Source organism: Balaenoptera borealis, assembly GCF_965194805.1.
Source record: "Balaenoptera borealis genome assembly, chromosome: 1".
Lineage (NCBI taxonomy): Eukaryota > Metazoa > Chordata > Mammalia > Artiodactyla > Balaenopteridae > Balaenoptera > Balaenoptera borealis.
This window is the reverse complement of record NC_138860.1, coordinates 86005665-86022674: the sequence shown is the minus strand read 5'-3', so window position 1 is coordinate 86022674 and position 17010 is coordinate 86005665. Positions and strand designations below refer to the sequence as shown.

At 41.1% G+C, this 17010-nt stretch overlaps 1 protein-coding gene and 1 long non-coding RNA gene across 14 annotated transcripts in view; one reads left to right on the top strand and one right to left on the bottom strand.

Annotated features, from left to right (window-relative positions):
* RPRD2 (regulation of nuclear pre-mRNA domain containing 2) overlaps positions 1-16870 on the top strand; it is a 93212-nt gene extending 76342 nt beyond the window's left edge. For 4 of the 13 annotated variants that reach the window (XM_082361304.1, XM_082361303.1, XM_082361298.1 and 1 more), the window contains 2 exons: positions 2016-2216; positions 5423-12178. In XM_082361304.1, the coding sequence (XP_082217430.1) occupies positions 2016-2216; positions 5423-8193 (2972 nt within the window). In that variant the 3' untranslated portion in view covers positions 8194-12178. Of the gene's footprint in view, positions 1-2015; positions 2217-5422; positions 12179-15846 lie in introns of those variants that run through there. The other 9 variants (XM_082361300.1, XM_082361299.1, XM_082361309.1 and 6 more) reach the window with 6 other exon arrangements.
* LOC309614300 overlaps positions 1-17010 on the bottom strand; it is a 276916-nt gene that overhangs the window by 68361 nt on the left and 191545 nt on the right. The gene's annotated exons all lie outside the window — the stretch shown is intronic.

The window sequence follows — 17010 nt, the reverse complement described above, 5'->3', positions numbered from 1 at the left end:
GGGGGGAATATTTTTTCAGAAAGTTCCAAAAAGCAAAACTTGAACTTGTCATGCCCCAACAACTATTTATATAGCATTTACATTCTATTTACAACTATTTATATTGTATTATGTATTATGAGTAATCTAGAGATTATTTAAAGTATATGGAAGGACGGGGAGTTCCCTGGCGGTCCAGTGGTTAGGTCTCGGCGCTTTCACTGCCATGGCCCAGGTTTAATCTCTGATCAGGGAACAAAGATCCCGCAAGCCATGTGGCACGGCAAACAAACAAACAAAAATAAATAAAGTATATGGAAGGATGTGCATAGGTTACATGCAAATACTATACCATTTTATAAGGGACTTGATTATCCACAGATTTTGATATATTCAGGAGTCCTGAAACCAATCCTCCATGGGTACCGAGGGACAACTGTACTCTTTTGAAAGCAGCGACTTAAAATTTAACTACATATCATGGACATTTTTGTAAGTCATTAAACATTCAGCTATATCATTTAATAGCTATATAGCATTCAATACTTTATGTAAGCCTTTATTATCAGAACATCTAGTGTGTTTCCAATTTTTCGCTGTTATAAAGAATACTGTAGGGGCTTCCCTGGTGGCGCAATGGTTGAGAATCTGCCTGCCAATGCAGGGGACACGGGTTCGAGCCCTGGTCTGGGAAGATCCCACATGCAACTAGGCCTGTGAGCCACAATTACTGAGCCTGCGCGTCTGGAGCCTGTGCTCCGCAACAAGAGAGGCCGCGATAGTGAGAGGTCTGCGCACCGCAATGAAGAGTGGCCCCCGCTTGCCGCAACTAGAGAAAGCCCTTGCACAGAAACGAAGACCCAACACAGCCATAAATAAATAAATAAATAAATAAATAAATAAATAAATAAATAAATAAATAAATAAATAAAATAAAGGAATTCCTTTTAAAAAATTAAAAAAAAAAGAATACTGTAATGAACAACCTTGATGCTAAAATTTTATGCACAACCCTTCTTAAAAGGGTTGATAAGTATATGGGACTTTTTTTAATGGAAGTTTTAATGAAGATATATAAAGTAGAGCCCCTCTACATGCTCATCACTCATCTTCAACACTGTAAACACATGGCCCATCTTGTTTCTGCTGTGCCCTATCCAATCCTGATTATTTTGAAGAAAATCCCAATTATTTCATTTCTTCATAAATAACTAAGTATTTATTTCTAAAAGATAAAGACTCCAAAAAATTCAACATGTAGGTTAAGTCTTTTCATGTTATAACTAAAATGTTCTCCAAAAAACGTACTATTTTATGTACCAAGTATATGAAAGTTCCCATTGTTCCTCAACCTCTCCAACACTGTTTTGTTTTATACTTTGTCAAATTCAATCTTAAAAAAATTGTTCGTTTTCATTCCTTTGATTAAAGATGTGGTTAAAATTTCTTTCATATGCTTATCATTTTTTGTGTGTGTGAAATACCTGTTTATATTTTTGATTGTTAAAAAAATCAAAAATCATTTCTTCTTTATATACCATTTTTCCTATGTTAAGAATCAACCCAGTATTTTAAAATGTAAAAATGTAAAGATTGCTTATATAACCTCATTTTAAAGTCCATTTCAAAAGGAAATAACTTACTTATCACATAGAATTATACAGTGGTCAAGTCTGATCATAATTAGCCAGCAATATCTATTGAGCACTTAGAGGAGTCTGAGGTGTAGGTTCCATTTGGTAGAGAAAAAAGAAATAGGTTCTCTGGTCTCTTTCTATTGGGGCTCTGAAAACTAGTAAATACATATGAAAAAAAATAACTTAATACTTAATCGAATTTAACGGTGTTCCAAGTAGATAGGAGCAAGTCTTAATCTAATTTTCAGATTTTTTCTTTGTACAAGATGGACAATTTGTGGATCATTCACAGAAGAATTCCTATTAAACATACCATACTCAATTAAGTGACTGGAAAGTATCATGAATTTAAAGGTCATTTTGAATTGCATTTTCTTGAGTTAATCTTTCTGCCACCAGGGGTCAGTCCTGCATCAAGACCTTCTCCAGGAACTCCTACAAGTCCCAGCAACCTCACCAGTGGTCTGAAAACACCTGCACCTGCCACGACAACATCTCATAACCCTCTAGCAAATATCCTCTCGAAGGTGGAGATCACCCCAGAGAGCATTCTGTCTGCTCTTTCCAAAACCCAGACACAGTCAGCCCCTGCACTGCAAGGTAAACTGACATGCGCTAGAGGGACTTGAATTGTGAATGTTTGTCTCTGGCTTAATCCTGGATTCCATTTCTGAGGAATCCAAAGCTATGAAATATATAATACAGTTAATTCATTATTCTCTTTATCATGTACAAACTGACATTTATAGAATTCTGAAATGTCAAAGCTGAAGGAGACTTTAAATATCCTCTAGTCCGATACCCTCCTCAGGTGAGGAAATTAACACTCAGTGAGGTGATGTGACCTGCTTAAGATCACACATCTGTCTGTTCAATGAAGAGCTGAGACTAAAAGCCAGATTTCTTGACTGGAGTCCAGTATTCTTTCACTTACACCATGTATCCCAACCTCTTAGTATAAGTTAGTACATGTTGAGGTTTACACATTTTAATGTTAACTGAAGCTAAAGACAGTAAGAAAGATCAATCTACTATCAGAATTCTTATGAGACATGATTATCTCTTTTTTTTATGTCCTAATGTTTTATAGAGGCCTCTACAGATATCATACCTTTTTTTATTTTCTGCCTAGCTATTATCGCTATCTTATTTGAACCTCTCTCTTCAGCTTTGCTAAGTATCTTGTTTTGTGCTAAAACTGTCTGCTTCTAACATTTTTTCATAAAGCTTACCTTGCTCTTTGTTCTCAGACCCTCCAGATACCAACCTCAGTATAATTATGCAGTGAATTTCAGCTTCAATACAGTGACTTACTCTTTATCAATAGTTCTCAACCAGGAGCCTCCAGGGGACATTTGGCAATGTCTGAAGACTTTTTTGTTGGTCACAGCAGGGATCAGGGTGGGGGTGCTGTACCTCTAGGGGGTGGAAGCCAGGGATGCTGCTTAACCCTACAATGCATAGGACAGTCCCAACAACAAAGAAGTATCCCACCCAAATGTCAGTGGTGCTGAGATCCTGCTTTATGTGAATAGAGAGCAGCAGTACAGGTATCTGTTAATTTTCTTATTTCCTAAACTGTTCTGTAAGTGGATCCACCAGGCACTGTATTATAGTGAGCTTTGTCTTACCATGTAAGAGAATTTTGTTACACATAACTAAATACTATGAAATAGTAATCCACAGCTCTACATATTGGAACCAGCAAAAGAACTAATGATGATGCTACAGTGCATCTCATACTACTGATTTCAGGGATAATTAGTTTGAGAGATTGGCATGTTTATATGATTTCTCCCTTCCACTCCCTCTTCTATCACCATCCTATAGTTACAGTAAAAATTTTGAAGTCACTTGTATTTTAACTTCTTATATAGATATAATACTTAGATCTTAAAGAAGAAGCTTTTTCTTTCAGCAGATTGTTACAATAGTATCATGTGGACCTTCTCATCAGGCAAAATTTGAACAGAACTAGGTGTGTTATGACAAAATGAAAAGTGGGAATCTCAGGAAACAAGCTTTGTGGAATAACAGGGCAGTTTATCACCTTTCAGTTCCTTATGGAAAGTGGAATTCTCTTTGCCTTTTAAAAGAACTGTGTCCGGCAACTTAAATAGATAATTTCTTCAAAGACCATAAAGGAAATCTCTTAGAACTTTGCTCTGAATGTGTCACCCATAGCCCTTATTGACTGATTTTCAGCACAAAAGAATGACTTCAGTAGGCAGAGGCCATAGACTATGGTTTAAGATTGAAGAAAAGTAATATTTAGTGGTAAGAGACTATTTCACCTATTACCAGAAATCTGAGTAGTATCTTTGTTAAGAAGATGGTCTTCTGAATAATTTATTTCACAACAGCTGAAAGATAATACTGAAATACCTTTTTTAAATCATGATATTATCATATCTCACTTTCCAGTGCTTGAAGACTTCTGGTTTTGGTAGGAGCAGTTACTACTAAGAATTAAATCAAACTGTTAGGAAGGGGAAATTTATATAGCCAGGGACCTTTTTGGAAATGAAACATGGATTTTTTTTTTTTCAGGAGGATAATAACTGAAATAAACAATGTTTCAATTATTTGGATATTATCAAACACTGGATAATAATAAAAGCCATGCATCATTATTTAGAAGTTGATGGCATTTGAAAATGTTGCAAGGATGGAGCAACCTTAAAATTCTTAAGACCTTAAATCTCTTAGCAAATAAGGATAAATATTGAAATTTTGAAGAAACATTAATTGAAGTATCATATGAAATATTTTCCTTCAATCATTTTGAAGGAACAGTTTTAGTGTATGACTGAAAGCTATAAATTCAGGTGAAGTATACATAAACTTTTCATTTGTGATCAGAAATTGAGGAAAATTTCCAAAATGTGATTGAATTTAAAGGACCTTCTGTTATCTCTTTATCAAGTACTTTTCCAAGCATTTTTCTGCAAGAGCAGTTTGCTTTGGTGAACTTCAGTCTTCTTTGCCCCAAAGAATTCTTTCTCAGTGCTTCTGAGAAGGTTTTGTCAGTGAGTGGGGTTGAATCTCATCAGTGGCAGCCTGAATAATCCTTGAATTTTCCAAGCTATAAGAAGGGGATTGTATGTTTTCTTGTGAAAGAATCAGTGCCCCAGTGGTCTAGCTGTATAAGCTTTGTGGTGTATGTTTGTATATTTATTATTGCTACATTTTACAACTAAAATTTTTACAACCAAAGCTTTGTTTCCCCAAAGATAACACCAGTGCGGCAAGAGATGCTCCTTGAAAAAAGCGTCCCAGTTCAAATAAATTCCTGCAATTTGCATATTGCTGTCTCTCTCCTGAGAATAACAGTGTAGGTTAACTTGTTAGAGACAGTTGTGGAGGTTGGAAAGGAAGGATAGGGCAGAATATCTATTTGCATTTAGAGAAACAGTTCCACAGACCAAACATTAAGAAATACTGGCTTAAAGTGTTATTTTGAAAGTAATTTTGCACCCTTTCTTTTCCTGCTTTGTCTTGTTTAAGCTGTGAATGATTCTGACACTAAAATCTCCCCCATCCTGTTGCCTTTTATTTTGCCATGTTGGACTTGTTTCATGACTACTAGAAACATTTCAGTAATTTGCTCTTCTTATATTGATAAATAGGTCCAGTGTTTTCTATGACATTTAGCCATTACTTGTTTGGTCTGGATTCCCTTTGATCTCATATTTTAATGTCTATCTAGTTCCGACTGGAATGAATGAGAATATCCAATTAGCCTACATTGTTTTCATTGGAAGGTAGGGAGTTCTTTTTAACTCCTCTAATCTTTGTTTCTACAGGCCTGTCATCTTTACTTCAAAGTGTTACTGGGAACCCAGTTCCATCCAGCGAAGCTGCATCCCAGAGCACTTCAGCTTCCCCTGCCAACACCACAGTCTCTAGCATAAAAGGAAGAAATCTGCCCTCCAATACCCAATCCTTTATTCCGAAAAGCTTCAGCTATTCCCCTAATTCATCAACTTCTGAAGTCTCTTCAACATCAGCCAGCAAGGCCTCAATTGGGCAAAGCCCAGGGCTCCCAAGCTCTACTTTCAAGCTACCATCAAACACTCTGGGGTTTACAGGTACCCACAATACTAGCCCTGCTGCCCCACCTACTGAAGTTGCCATGTGCCAATCTTCAGAGATCTCCAAGCCAAAGCTGGAGTCAGAGTCCACCTCCCCAAGCCTGGAAATGAAGATCCACAACTTCTTAAAAGGTAATCCTGGTTTCAGTGGCTTAAACTTAAACATCCCAATCCTGAGCAGTTTGGGATCCAGTGCCCCAGCAGAAAGCCATCCCTCAGACTTCCAGCGTGGCCCTACTAGCACATCAATCGACAACATTGATGGAACCCCTGTGCGGGATGAACGGAGTGGGACGCCCACCCAGGATGAGATGATGGACAAGCCCACATCCAGCAGTGTAGATACCATGTCCCTGCTTTCTAAGATCATTAGCCCTGGTTCCTCAACACCCAGCAGTACAAGATCACCACCCCCTGGGAGAGAGGAAAGCTACCCCCGAGAGCTCTCCAATTCTGTATCTACATATCGACCCTTTGGCCTGGGCAGTGAATCACCCTATAAGCAGCCTTCTGATGGAATGGAGAGACCATCTTCCCTGATGGACTCTTCACAGGAGAAATTCTATCCAGATACTTCTTTCCAGGAAGATGAAGATTACCGAGATTTTGAGTATTCAGGGCCTCCACCCTCTGCCATGATGAACCTAGAGAAGAAACCAGCCAAATCTATCCTGAAATCAAGCAAGCTTTCTGATACCACCGAGTACCAGCCCATCTTATCCAGTTATAGTCACAGGGGCCAAGAATTTGGGGTAAAGTCTGCCTTCCCTCCATCTGTAAGGGCCCTCCTGGACTCTAGTGAGAACTGTGACCGTCTCTCGTCTTCCCCTGGGCTCTTTGGTGCCTTCGGCATAAGAGGGAATGAACCTGGGTCTGACCGGTCACCATCACCGAGTAAGAATGATTCATTTTTCACCCCTGACTCCAACCACAATAGCTTGTCTCAGTCTACCACTGGGCATCTCAGTTTGCCTCAGAAGCAGTACCCAGACTCTCCTCACCCAGTTCCACATCGTTCCCTTTTCTCTCCGCAGAATACCCTTGCTGCTCCCACGGGCCACCCACCCACGTCAGGCGTGGAGAAAGTCCTGGCCTCCACCATTTCCACCACATCGACGATTGAGTTTAAGAATATGCTTAAAAATGCCTCACGAAAGCCCTCAGATGATAAACATTTTGGCCAGGCCCCCAGCAAGGGCACTTCAAGTGATGGTGTCAGTCTCTCAAACCTCTCCCAGCCCAGCTTGACAGCCACTGATCAGCAGCAACAAGAAGAGCACTACCGCATAGAGACCCGAGTCTCCTCCTCCTGCTTAGACTTGCCTGATAGTACGGAAGAAAAGGGGGCCCCTATAGAAACCTTGGGTTATCATAACGCATCCAATAGGAGGATGTCAGGGGAGCCAATACAGACTGTAGAGTCCATCCGAGTTCCTGGGAAGGGAAATAGAGGACATGGGCGTGAGGCTTCAAGGGTGGGTTGGTTTGATCTGAGCACCTCAGGCAGCTCCTTTGACAATGGCCCCTCAAGTGCCTCTGAGTTGGCATCCCTTGGGGGTGGGGGCAGCGGAGGCCTCACTGGCTTTAAAACAGCACCATACAAAGAACGAGCACCCCAATTTCAGGAAAGTGTCGGCAGCTTTCGTTCCAACAGTTTCAACTCAACATTTGAGCATCATCTCCCCCCGTCCCCGTTGGAACATGGGACACCCTTCCAGAGAGAGCCAGTGGGGCCATCATCTGCCCCACCTGCCCCTCCTAAGGATCATGGTGGTATCTTCTCTCGAGATGCACCCACTCATCTACCCTCTGTGGATCTTTCGAACCCCTTCACAAAGGAGGCAGCCCTGGCCCATGCTGCCCCACCTCCTCCTGGAGAGCACAGCGGAGTTCCTTTCCCCACCCCACCCCCTCCTCCACCCCCTGGGGAACATAGCAGCAGTGGCGGGAGTGGCGTCCCTTTTTCTACTCCTCCTCCTCCTCCACCTCCTGTTGACCACTCTGGGGTTGTACCCTTCCCAACCCCACCACTGGCAGAGCACGGAGTGGCAGGGGCTGTGGCAGTATTTCCCAAGGACCATAGTTCCCTCCTTCAAGGGACCCTGGCTGATCATTTTGGGGTGCTCCCAGGGCCCAGGGACCATGGGGGCCCCACCCAACGGGACCTCAACGGCCCTGGCCTTAGCCGTGTACGTGAGAGCCTGAGCCTACCCTCCCTTTCTCTGGAGCACTTGGGCCCAGCCCATGGAGGAGGAGGTGGGGGAGGCAGCAGCAACAGCAGCGGCCCCCCCTTGGGTCCCTCACACAGAGACGCCATCAACCGGAGTGGTATGATCTTGCGGAGTCCCCGGCCAGACTTCCGGCCTAGGGAACCTTTTCTCAGCAGAGACCCTTTTCACAGTTTAAAGAGACCCAGGCCACCTTTCGCTAGGGGCCCTCCGTTCTTTGCACCAAAACGCCCATTCTTCCCTCCCAGGTACTGATGGAAACTAAGGGAAAGGCATTTTGAACAGTCTAGAGAGAATTGGAAGTAGGAGTTTGGTTTATTGTTGTTGTTTTTGTTTGTTTTCCCTCCTTTGATTTATTTTTTCTTTTTTTTATTATGACAGAGGACCTCCCTTCCAAATTAAAAAGTCCCATGTGCATATGCTCACATTTCACTATTCCATCCAGTCCTGCCTCCCACTGCACTTACACCCACCTTCTCCAAGTTGTTTGTATTTTAAGGGGGTGGGGGGCAAAGAAACACAACCAAAGCCACTTCATTTGGCTGGGGGTTTGAGGGGTGGGGAGGAAAACAGCTCTTATCTTACCCCATCTATGGAAGAGTATTATTACATTTGAAATAAAACTTCCATCAGTACAGATAATAATGTGCAATGTTGGGATGTTATTTTGGGCTTGGCATGTCAAAAGTAGTCAGTGGAAGGATTCCTGTCCCCTTCTCTCTCCAGCTCTGTTACTGCTGTAACCAGTGTGGCGCTCCTCCCTGTATGCTCTGTGGCCTGCTGACAGCCAGGAGATGTTGCAGGGGAGAAATGTGGGAGACCTTGGACCTGTCAAGTTGTTTTGTTCTGCTTTGTTTTGTTTTTAAAGGCATGTTGCAGTTGAGTTCTTTACCTCTCTCCTAAAATCTAAAGCTTTTTTTTTTCTTCTTTTTTTTCCTCTTCTAAAGTACTATCAGGCAGTAACTTTGAGGAGATACGGACCTCATTTTATCCTAGTAAAAAATTTTCCTCTTTATACTTGGAGTGAAAGAAAGGGGACTGGATATAATTTAAAGGTTAAAATAAGGAGTAGCTACAATATTGAGAGCTAGAGAAAGGAACTGTTAAATGGTGTGTTGTGACCTGCCCATCTGTCATAAACAAGGAAACATTTCTGAGGTAGTTTCACACATCTTGCACCAAACTCTTGCTTCCTGCTTTTCTTTCTTGAGTTTTTCCTCCCTCAGTTTTCATTTCTGCTTTAGCCAGAAAGAAAGTCACTACAGTTGACAATTGATATGAAGGTGTAACTGAAATGTTATCAAATATTATCCCTGTATTTTTTAATAAGAAGTAGACATTTTTACCATGGTGCCTCCCTAACGTAAGTGACATTTGTTGGTAGTTTTCAGCAAAAGTTAACTACAAGGGAAAAGGAAATATTTGTCTTTATCTTTCTTTTCCCCTTGACCTAGTCCTGTATTCACCCCTCTTCTTGGTATTTCAAAGGAGGAAGTTCAGTAGCATCTTTCTTTGTATTATACCTCTTTAGATCTGTCTTAGTGACCAGTGCATATTATTATTTGTATCTTTACAGAGAAACAGGAGGACCTGATAAATTCAAATTTACCCCACTCTACAGATTGCAGCCTGTCACATCTCAAGGCTCAATCCTTAACCTCACCTCCCACTCTCAATAGAAAATAATGTTTCTGCCCTTAGTCATTTTCCACGAGAAAGGAGTGCTTTTCTTGTCCCTGAACTGAAAGGCTTCTTATTTGTATTTCTACAACTAGTACTGGGAAAAAGACAATCACTGCATTCTGAGTGTTTATGTCTTTTTATCTAGGGACACTGAAAGGCAAATGTTGCTTTACTACTATTTTTTATTTAGTGTGTTACCCCAAGGTACACACTGGTCATCTCCAGCCAGATGAGTAAAAGAAAAGGAAATTCTAGCAAGTTCTATATTTTCTTCCAAGTTAGTATAGGAGTAACTGTAGGAAGTATGGGGATTGCTTTGGATTCCTCCAGCGAAATATTAAAGATGGGAGAGAGTGGGTAGTGTAGTGACAGAAGATTATTTGTCTCAGAATAAACTTGCTTTTCAGATAAAGAGCGTTTCAGATAAAGAGCAGCTTAAACCAGGTGTGCATCATAGTTGGGGAGTTTTTGTGTAATTTATTCCATATTATTTATTTGGGCTCGCCATGTTTTCTTTGGTTAGGATCCTGCAAGTCATTCATCTTCCTAATGCATTTCTGGTTTTAAGCCAACTGTTCTTTCTTTCTTTGACCTTCTCAAGCCTCTCTGCCCTGTAGCTCTCCCCCCCCAAAAATGCATGATACCATGACCTTGTAAGTGGGGTGGGGTATATAGTGTAGCAAAGCAAAGAAACAGTACAGTTATATTGAGTCCTAAGACATTTGTTTAGAGAAAAGTATAAGAGAGTGTGAGGGTTGGGGGAGGGGGGAGGGAAAGGGAGAGTTCTCTCTGACTCGAAACTGAGATAGGTTTTTTTTTTCCTTTGCAGGAAAGTGGGATTTTTTTTTAATTCTAGAATAAAAGAATGTGAATTCTTTTTGCTGCTCTCGTTTAAGCTAAAAGTAGTGTTTACTTGAAAAAGCTCTCTGACCATTTGATTTTATCAGAAAATGCGGGGTTGTCAGGACAGTGGCTTCCTGAATGTTGGGGCAGGGCTGTTGTCCTCAGAAGCATGATAGCTAATCCATGAAAGAAGGACCTTGTTGTACAGTTTAAAAGATGGACTTTTAAGGGTTGGTTTTTTGGTGGAGTGATTTTTTATTTTTTTTTAAGCCACAAAATCCTCAATGCATTTGTTTCAAGATGGAAGTGAGGATTTGTATGTGACTTGTCAGCTGTTGTTAACTTTAAGGAAATCTGTCTACAGCAGTAAATGAAGACAACAATGTATATATGTGATATAGTGAAACAAAAAAGACAATTCTGGTATTCATAACATGAAACAAAGGGGTTTTATTCTTTCTGTGTCTGTGATTTAAAACTCCGTGCTCTGACTTTTGTATTTCAACCTGAGTTTAAAAAATAAACAAGATTTTTTTAAAGAAAGCATAGCATAGTGTATCTTGGCAAGGACATGATTCATATGCAAGCAGAATATGTGAAGTTGTTACTAACGTCCTTGGTGCTCACTGTAAAATCACAGACAGAGAATCAGTGGGTGGGGGTCATGAATACACTGGTACCACTTAAAACACAGTGATACAGTATCAGAAATTGAGTCCTTAAGTATTTTGTAAGAGTTACTCTTCAGTCAGCTTAGATGAAACCTCTCTCCCTGCTCCCCTCTGCCCTCCCAAAAGTTGAGGATAACTAGAATTTGGTTTGTTTCCAGGGAAGGTAAAATGATAAGAGAATAGGCCTTTTATCCTTTCCTATCCCAGGAATACAATGTTTGTGATATATATGGTACAGCAAACCTATCTAGATAATGTGAATATGCTAAACTTCTAATTGCAAAATATTCACTATCAATCTTGAAGTTACTGGTTCATGCAGAATTAAGCTTCAGCTGTTATTGTTTTGAAGCCGCTGTAAATTACTGCTTTTTCCCCTTTTTTCTTCCCCTCCTCCCCCTCCCCCCTTTTTTCGAATGGGCTGGGGTGCCTGTTAAGATTAAAATTAGATATGTTGGATTGATATTCTCACGTGTTCAGTGTGGAAAACAAAACAAGTACATGCTTTAGAGGCAACAACAATGAAATCCTTTTGAAATGTGTATTAATATCATTTAATAAAATAACTAGTTCTAAAGGTTTGACATTTTTCTTTGAGATCTGGGGCTTTGACCAAGGGTCCCTGGCTTCTCTGGTGAGTGCAAATAGGAGGGAACTTCTCCAGGAGTTGAAACTGCTGCTTTGTGGAACAGGCCTATGGTTGGAAAGACCTAAATTTTCTTCAGCAAAGACCCTACATGACTGTCCAGGGCTGAAGGTGAAACCAGCTACAGAATGCAGGAAGAAAAGCCTGGATATATCTCTGAAGATACAGTTGTATTGGCTTTTGGTCTAAGAGTGCATGGAGGGTAGAGGGGCTGGTGTGTGTGCCTGCACGGTTCTAAGGCAAACACAGATGCCACAGACCACCCGTCTCATCCCTTCCTTGTGACCACTTGCCCTTTCCTCTCTTCCAGCCATTCCTCTTTTTTTTTTTTTTTTAATCTCTTTGCCCCCAAAATTATGTTTTTGTTTTCCTGTTTAATAAAGTATGGTTTCCTTTGTTGTGTGGTTGACTTTTCCCCTCTCGCACTGATCTTGTCCAGCTGTCGTCCCCTTTGACTTCTGCACTCAGTGTCACTGAAGGCAGTCTGAGCCTCTTGAGATCTTTATGGCCTTGTGGTTTTCTCTTTGATCCTTTACGAAATTCAATTTTGAAAGGGATGTTGGGTGGGGTGAGATCAAGATGTTCAGGGAATGGTTGGTAATGAAGTGGGCATACTGTATGGATGGTAGCTTGTGTTATGTCTTCAAAAAGTTGTACAGTTGTGAGTGAAGAAGCATTTTTAAAGCAAACATAAAATTGGGGTAGTGGTGATAGGGATCATTCTGGCCAATTCTTTGCCCACATCTACCCTTCTTGCATATTGACAGTCTGTCATACAGAAGCTACACTCAAACCCTCTCTCTTAACCCCATCCATTTTTCATAACCCAGTGAGGCTTAATAAATGGAATGTTGGCTTAAGGGGTGAAGAGAGTTGCTGCATCTAGACCAGGCTGGGTCACTGGCAGGATAGAATGCTCTAAATAGCAGCCTTGAATACGTGAAGCTACAGATGTGTCACCAGACACTTCAGAAATAGCAGCAGCCTAGGAACACACCCAGCAGGTAGGGCGTACCACTATGCTAGCTGCTTCTGGAATCTGGCTCACCCTTACTTCCTGGTCCCCAGTTGGGACCTTGACTTGCCCACCTGATTCCTGTCTCCACCCCAAGGAAGCAACAGCTTTTAGAATTCCTCATCGGCCTTTCTGGGCATGTTGAAAATACATAACTTCCCCAAAATTGTTCTAGTTAAGCCAATATGGTATAGAAGGAATGAGTTACCCCCTCATGTATGTAGACAGAATAACACAAACACTATCTGAATGAGTTTTAGGGTATTGAGGCGTTTCTCATACTTGTTTATGAGTAACTGTATGGACAAGTCCGGTCAGATGCTGTTCACAATTGCTGAGTAATAACTCATTGAGTCTGCATAGACAAAGCTGCAAGAGGGATACCCATAAGTGAGATGACTCCTAAGTAAACATCCTGTTCTCCCCCCACGTAGAAGTAGAAAGAAGCACGTAATGCTTTAAAGGAAAGGAGCAAGTGCAATGTAAAATTAAATATCAATTTCTGACGAACTGCTGGGGGAGGACAGAAGAAACCTTTAATGCTTAGTTACAAGTTTGAGGGGAAGGGGATAAGAAGGCTGAGATCTATCTAGAAACATATTACAGTTACCTTACGGTTCTATTATTTTTTTCCTGTCCTTTCCCTTTGTTATCAGTGTGGCAAGAGTCAAACGTTGAGAACACAGATATGGGTGGAGAGGCTAGTAAGCAGTGCCAACAGAACAAATACAGGCTGCAGTTGTTTGTGTTTGACCGAAAAGGGTGTTGGCTAAACCAGTACACCCTGGATCTGCTGGGGTTCCTAGCAAATTAGATGTTCCAACCACATTACTTCCTTTCCCTTCCCCATTGGATCCCCTTCTTTTTGAGAATTAAGTCCTTTGCCACATAATTTGTGGGAAGGAGATAAGACTTGAAACTTCCTACATTGTTCTTGGAGTATTTCAGTTGGAATGGGTAGAAAGGAGATGGGCAGCATCCAGTTCCTTCTGTTTTCTCCTCCTCTGGCTAGGAATCCTTTGCACCCACATGAGGCAATGCTTAAGGTCCCATTTTCTAGGTAGCCAATCATTGTCAAAGGCAGTAGAGATTAGTGAAGTATTAATTTCAAATCTTGGTTTTTTGGGTAGTGGGCCATAGTTGTATGTAGTCTTCCGTAGATGTAGCTAGGGCCTTCCTTCAGAGTACTTTGCTCTTTGCTTTTGTGTTTTGTTTTGTTTTTTTCACTTCAGCATCAAACTTAAGTTGGCACTGACTCCTGTGTTTGGGAGACTTCATATTTTTCCTTTGGTGTTGACCTGACCAACCAGGGTCATTTAAAAGGCAGGGTGGAGGTAGCTGTTTCCTTGTTTCTCAGACTCAAGAAATGTCTTGGGAAAGGGAAATGTTAGTAGAGATTTTTAGGTGAGCCTAAGGTTTTGTCTTCAAAGTTCAATTTATCCCCATGCTCTGGGTAGGAAGCTTCCCCCTCTTGATTTATTCAGCAAAGTTGGCTGGACTTTCTCTTTGTAGCATCTTTAAAGCAAAGTTAAAGTTTGGCTGCGTCCTAGATCTTCATTACTAAGGAAGAAAAAACTTTTATTTTTAACCTAAACTCCCCACAGTACCTCCTGTAGGCTTAACCACTTGGCTAGTTCTTTGGGCCTCAAAAGCATTTGGTGGCAATGATGTAAACCTTTCTTTATGTATTTTACCTTCTTACGTTTCTCTCTTTTACCTCCAATACCTTTTAAAATTTCTTTGGTGCAGGGAAATTTTGCTTCTAAAAACTAAGATTTGGAGGTAATGTGTTGATCCTGATAACAAGTGGAAAATGTACTTTACCTTCAATGGAGAGAATTCTTACAAATAGTTTAACGTTATAAAAACAATACCTCCTCAACCAAAGCTTTAGCTAACAGGATGTCTATTCTAAAAGTGGAGTAAAGCTGAGAATTTCCCAAAATTGATTAAGGGTCTAGTATACCCTTTACTGAGGATTCCCTTTTCCCTAGACTTCTGTGAAATCTTCTGCCATTATTTCCTAAACTTTTCTTTTTTCTTAACCTTAGTGTGGTAGAGGATATTTGGTAAGATGCCTCTTTGCCTCTTTTCTTGGCTTTTTATTGGACCTTTCTCTCCACCCTATATTAAAGATCTCTTAGGCCCCAAAGGCTCCTAGAAGTGTACCCTGGAGAGAAAAAAAGGAGCTGTGCTACCAAACATGATGCATTATGATTATCCTGGTCCCTGAGAGACAGCATAGCATGGCAGAACACAGGCCTTGGTTTCAGACGGACTGCGGCTTGACTTGTCTGAGAGTCCTTTTCAATGTTTTAAAGGGAGCATAAGAAGAGCTACTACTTGTCGGGGTTCTAGGAGTTAAATGAGATAGTGAAGCATGGCACTTGGCACATAGTAAAATTCCGAGGCTGAGACATGCTAGTCATAGATCAAAATCACTGTGAAGAACCAGGGCTTAATGCGTTGGCCTTAGCTAGCTTGCTTTTGTCTGCTTGCTTGCTGGCTTGCTTGCCATACGGAGGAATGGAATAACTTGACATTCCTTCCTTCCTCCCTCCACTTCAAAACAGGTTACATAGGTGATGATATAGTAGTTGATTGATTGGCACTTCCTGAGCACTCAGCTCAGTGCATTGCACACAGTAAGCAGTCAGTAAATGTTTGAGGGATGAGTGCCGGGAGCTACCATAACAGTGTAATCTACTTATTCCACCATCCTTCTACTATCCTTACAAGGTAGAATGATTGAAGAAGGTGTGTATCAGTATATCAATACTTTGGAGTTTCGAGTCCGTACAGTGATTGGTGCATTCTTAAATCAATAATTATTTATTGAGCAGCTACCAATTTGTTGCCTGCAATGTAACACTCCCCTGTCCCTTTTGGTGCAGAGCCATGGGGAAAGTTCTGCCTGTTGTCAGACTTTCTGAATGCCATTTAAAAATTCTCCCTACCTTCTCCCAACCACACACACACACACACACACACACACACACACAAGTAATCTTCCTCTTCCACAGTCTTGTTTATTTCTTTTTGTATTTCAGGGTGTCTAACATACCAGAAGATGGAGCCAAGATCCAGGGTGGTGCCTGTGACTCAGATCAACTGCTGCCTCTCTCAGAACCTCTGGAAACTTAGATTAAACATCTTTCTCTGACAGCTTTTCCTCCACAATCCTTGATAACATCACCATTGGAAACTTGAGAACCAACTCCAACCAGCCCCATCCCCAGGTGAGGGGACTAATGGGAATTACTGAGAACCTCACAGCTGTCCCCAAATCCACTTCCCCTCATACTTTACTACATATCTGGTTGTGTTTCAATTTTTATTGTGTAAAACAAATCAAATATACCTAGTCCTGTGTTCTGGATATAGCAGGGAGAGGGAAGAGAAGGGATAAAGGAAGTTGAGAGCTAGGATGGGAATGAGAGGCAAAGGTCTTGTGTAGGAAGCAGAGAGCTAAGATTCTAGGGTCAGGCACTTCTTTCTGAAGTGAAGAGGGAATTGCATTGGAGTAAACTCTATTACCAGAGAAAGTCTGGTGTGGTAGAGGAATACAAGATGTGGATTCAGAATCCAGCGTCAGTGCTTACTGTTTGGCCTTAAACCACTTAACCTTCTCTGACCTTAAATTCTTCATCTGTAAGATTAAGAGGTTTCTAAGGTCCCTATTTAAGCACGATGAGTATGAAGGGACTCCAAGGAGTGCCCTCTGCAGATTTTTCGCTCTAGCCCCAAAGCGGTTATATTCATTTGTTCTCATAGCTTGTAGCTATTGTTGCCCATTACTATGTACCATGCAGTATATTAAACGATTTACATAAAATTAACCTCAACAATTCAGAATGATAACTATTATTACTCCCATTTTATAGATAAGAAAATTGAAGCTTAGAAGAAATTAATTTACCCAAAATTACATAGCGATCCAGGATTTACACTAGGTCTGTCTTGTCCCAAAGTCTATGCTTTTACCTGTTTCCTACCTGCCAGTGAAGACTACGTAAAAGAAAACTTAATGGTTAAAAGAAAATGACTACCCTTTCTAATCTGTTTTTCTCCCGCTCGCACTCTGGAGAATTTTCCTGCCCCTGCCCTCAAAGCCGCGGGATATCTTATTGCTACTTTGGTCTGAAACTGCAGGTCTCGGGAATTGCCCATATGTGTAACAGTTTAGGTCTTCCGGTCAGCCGGAACCACCCGCA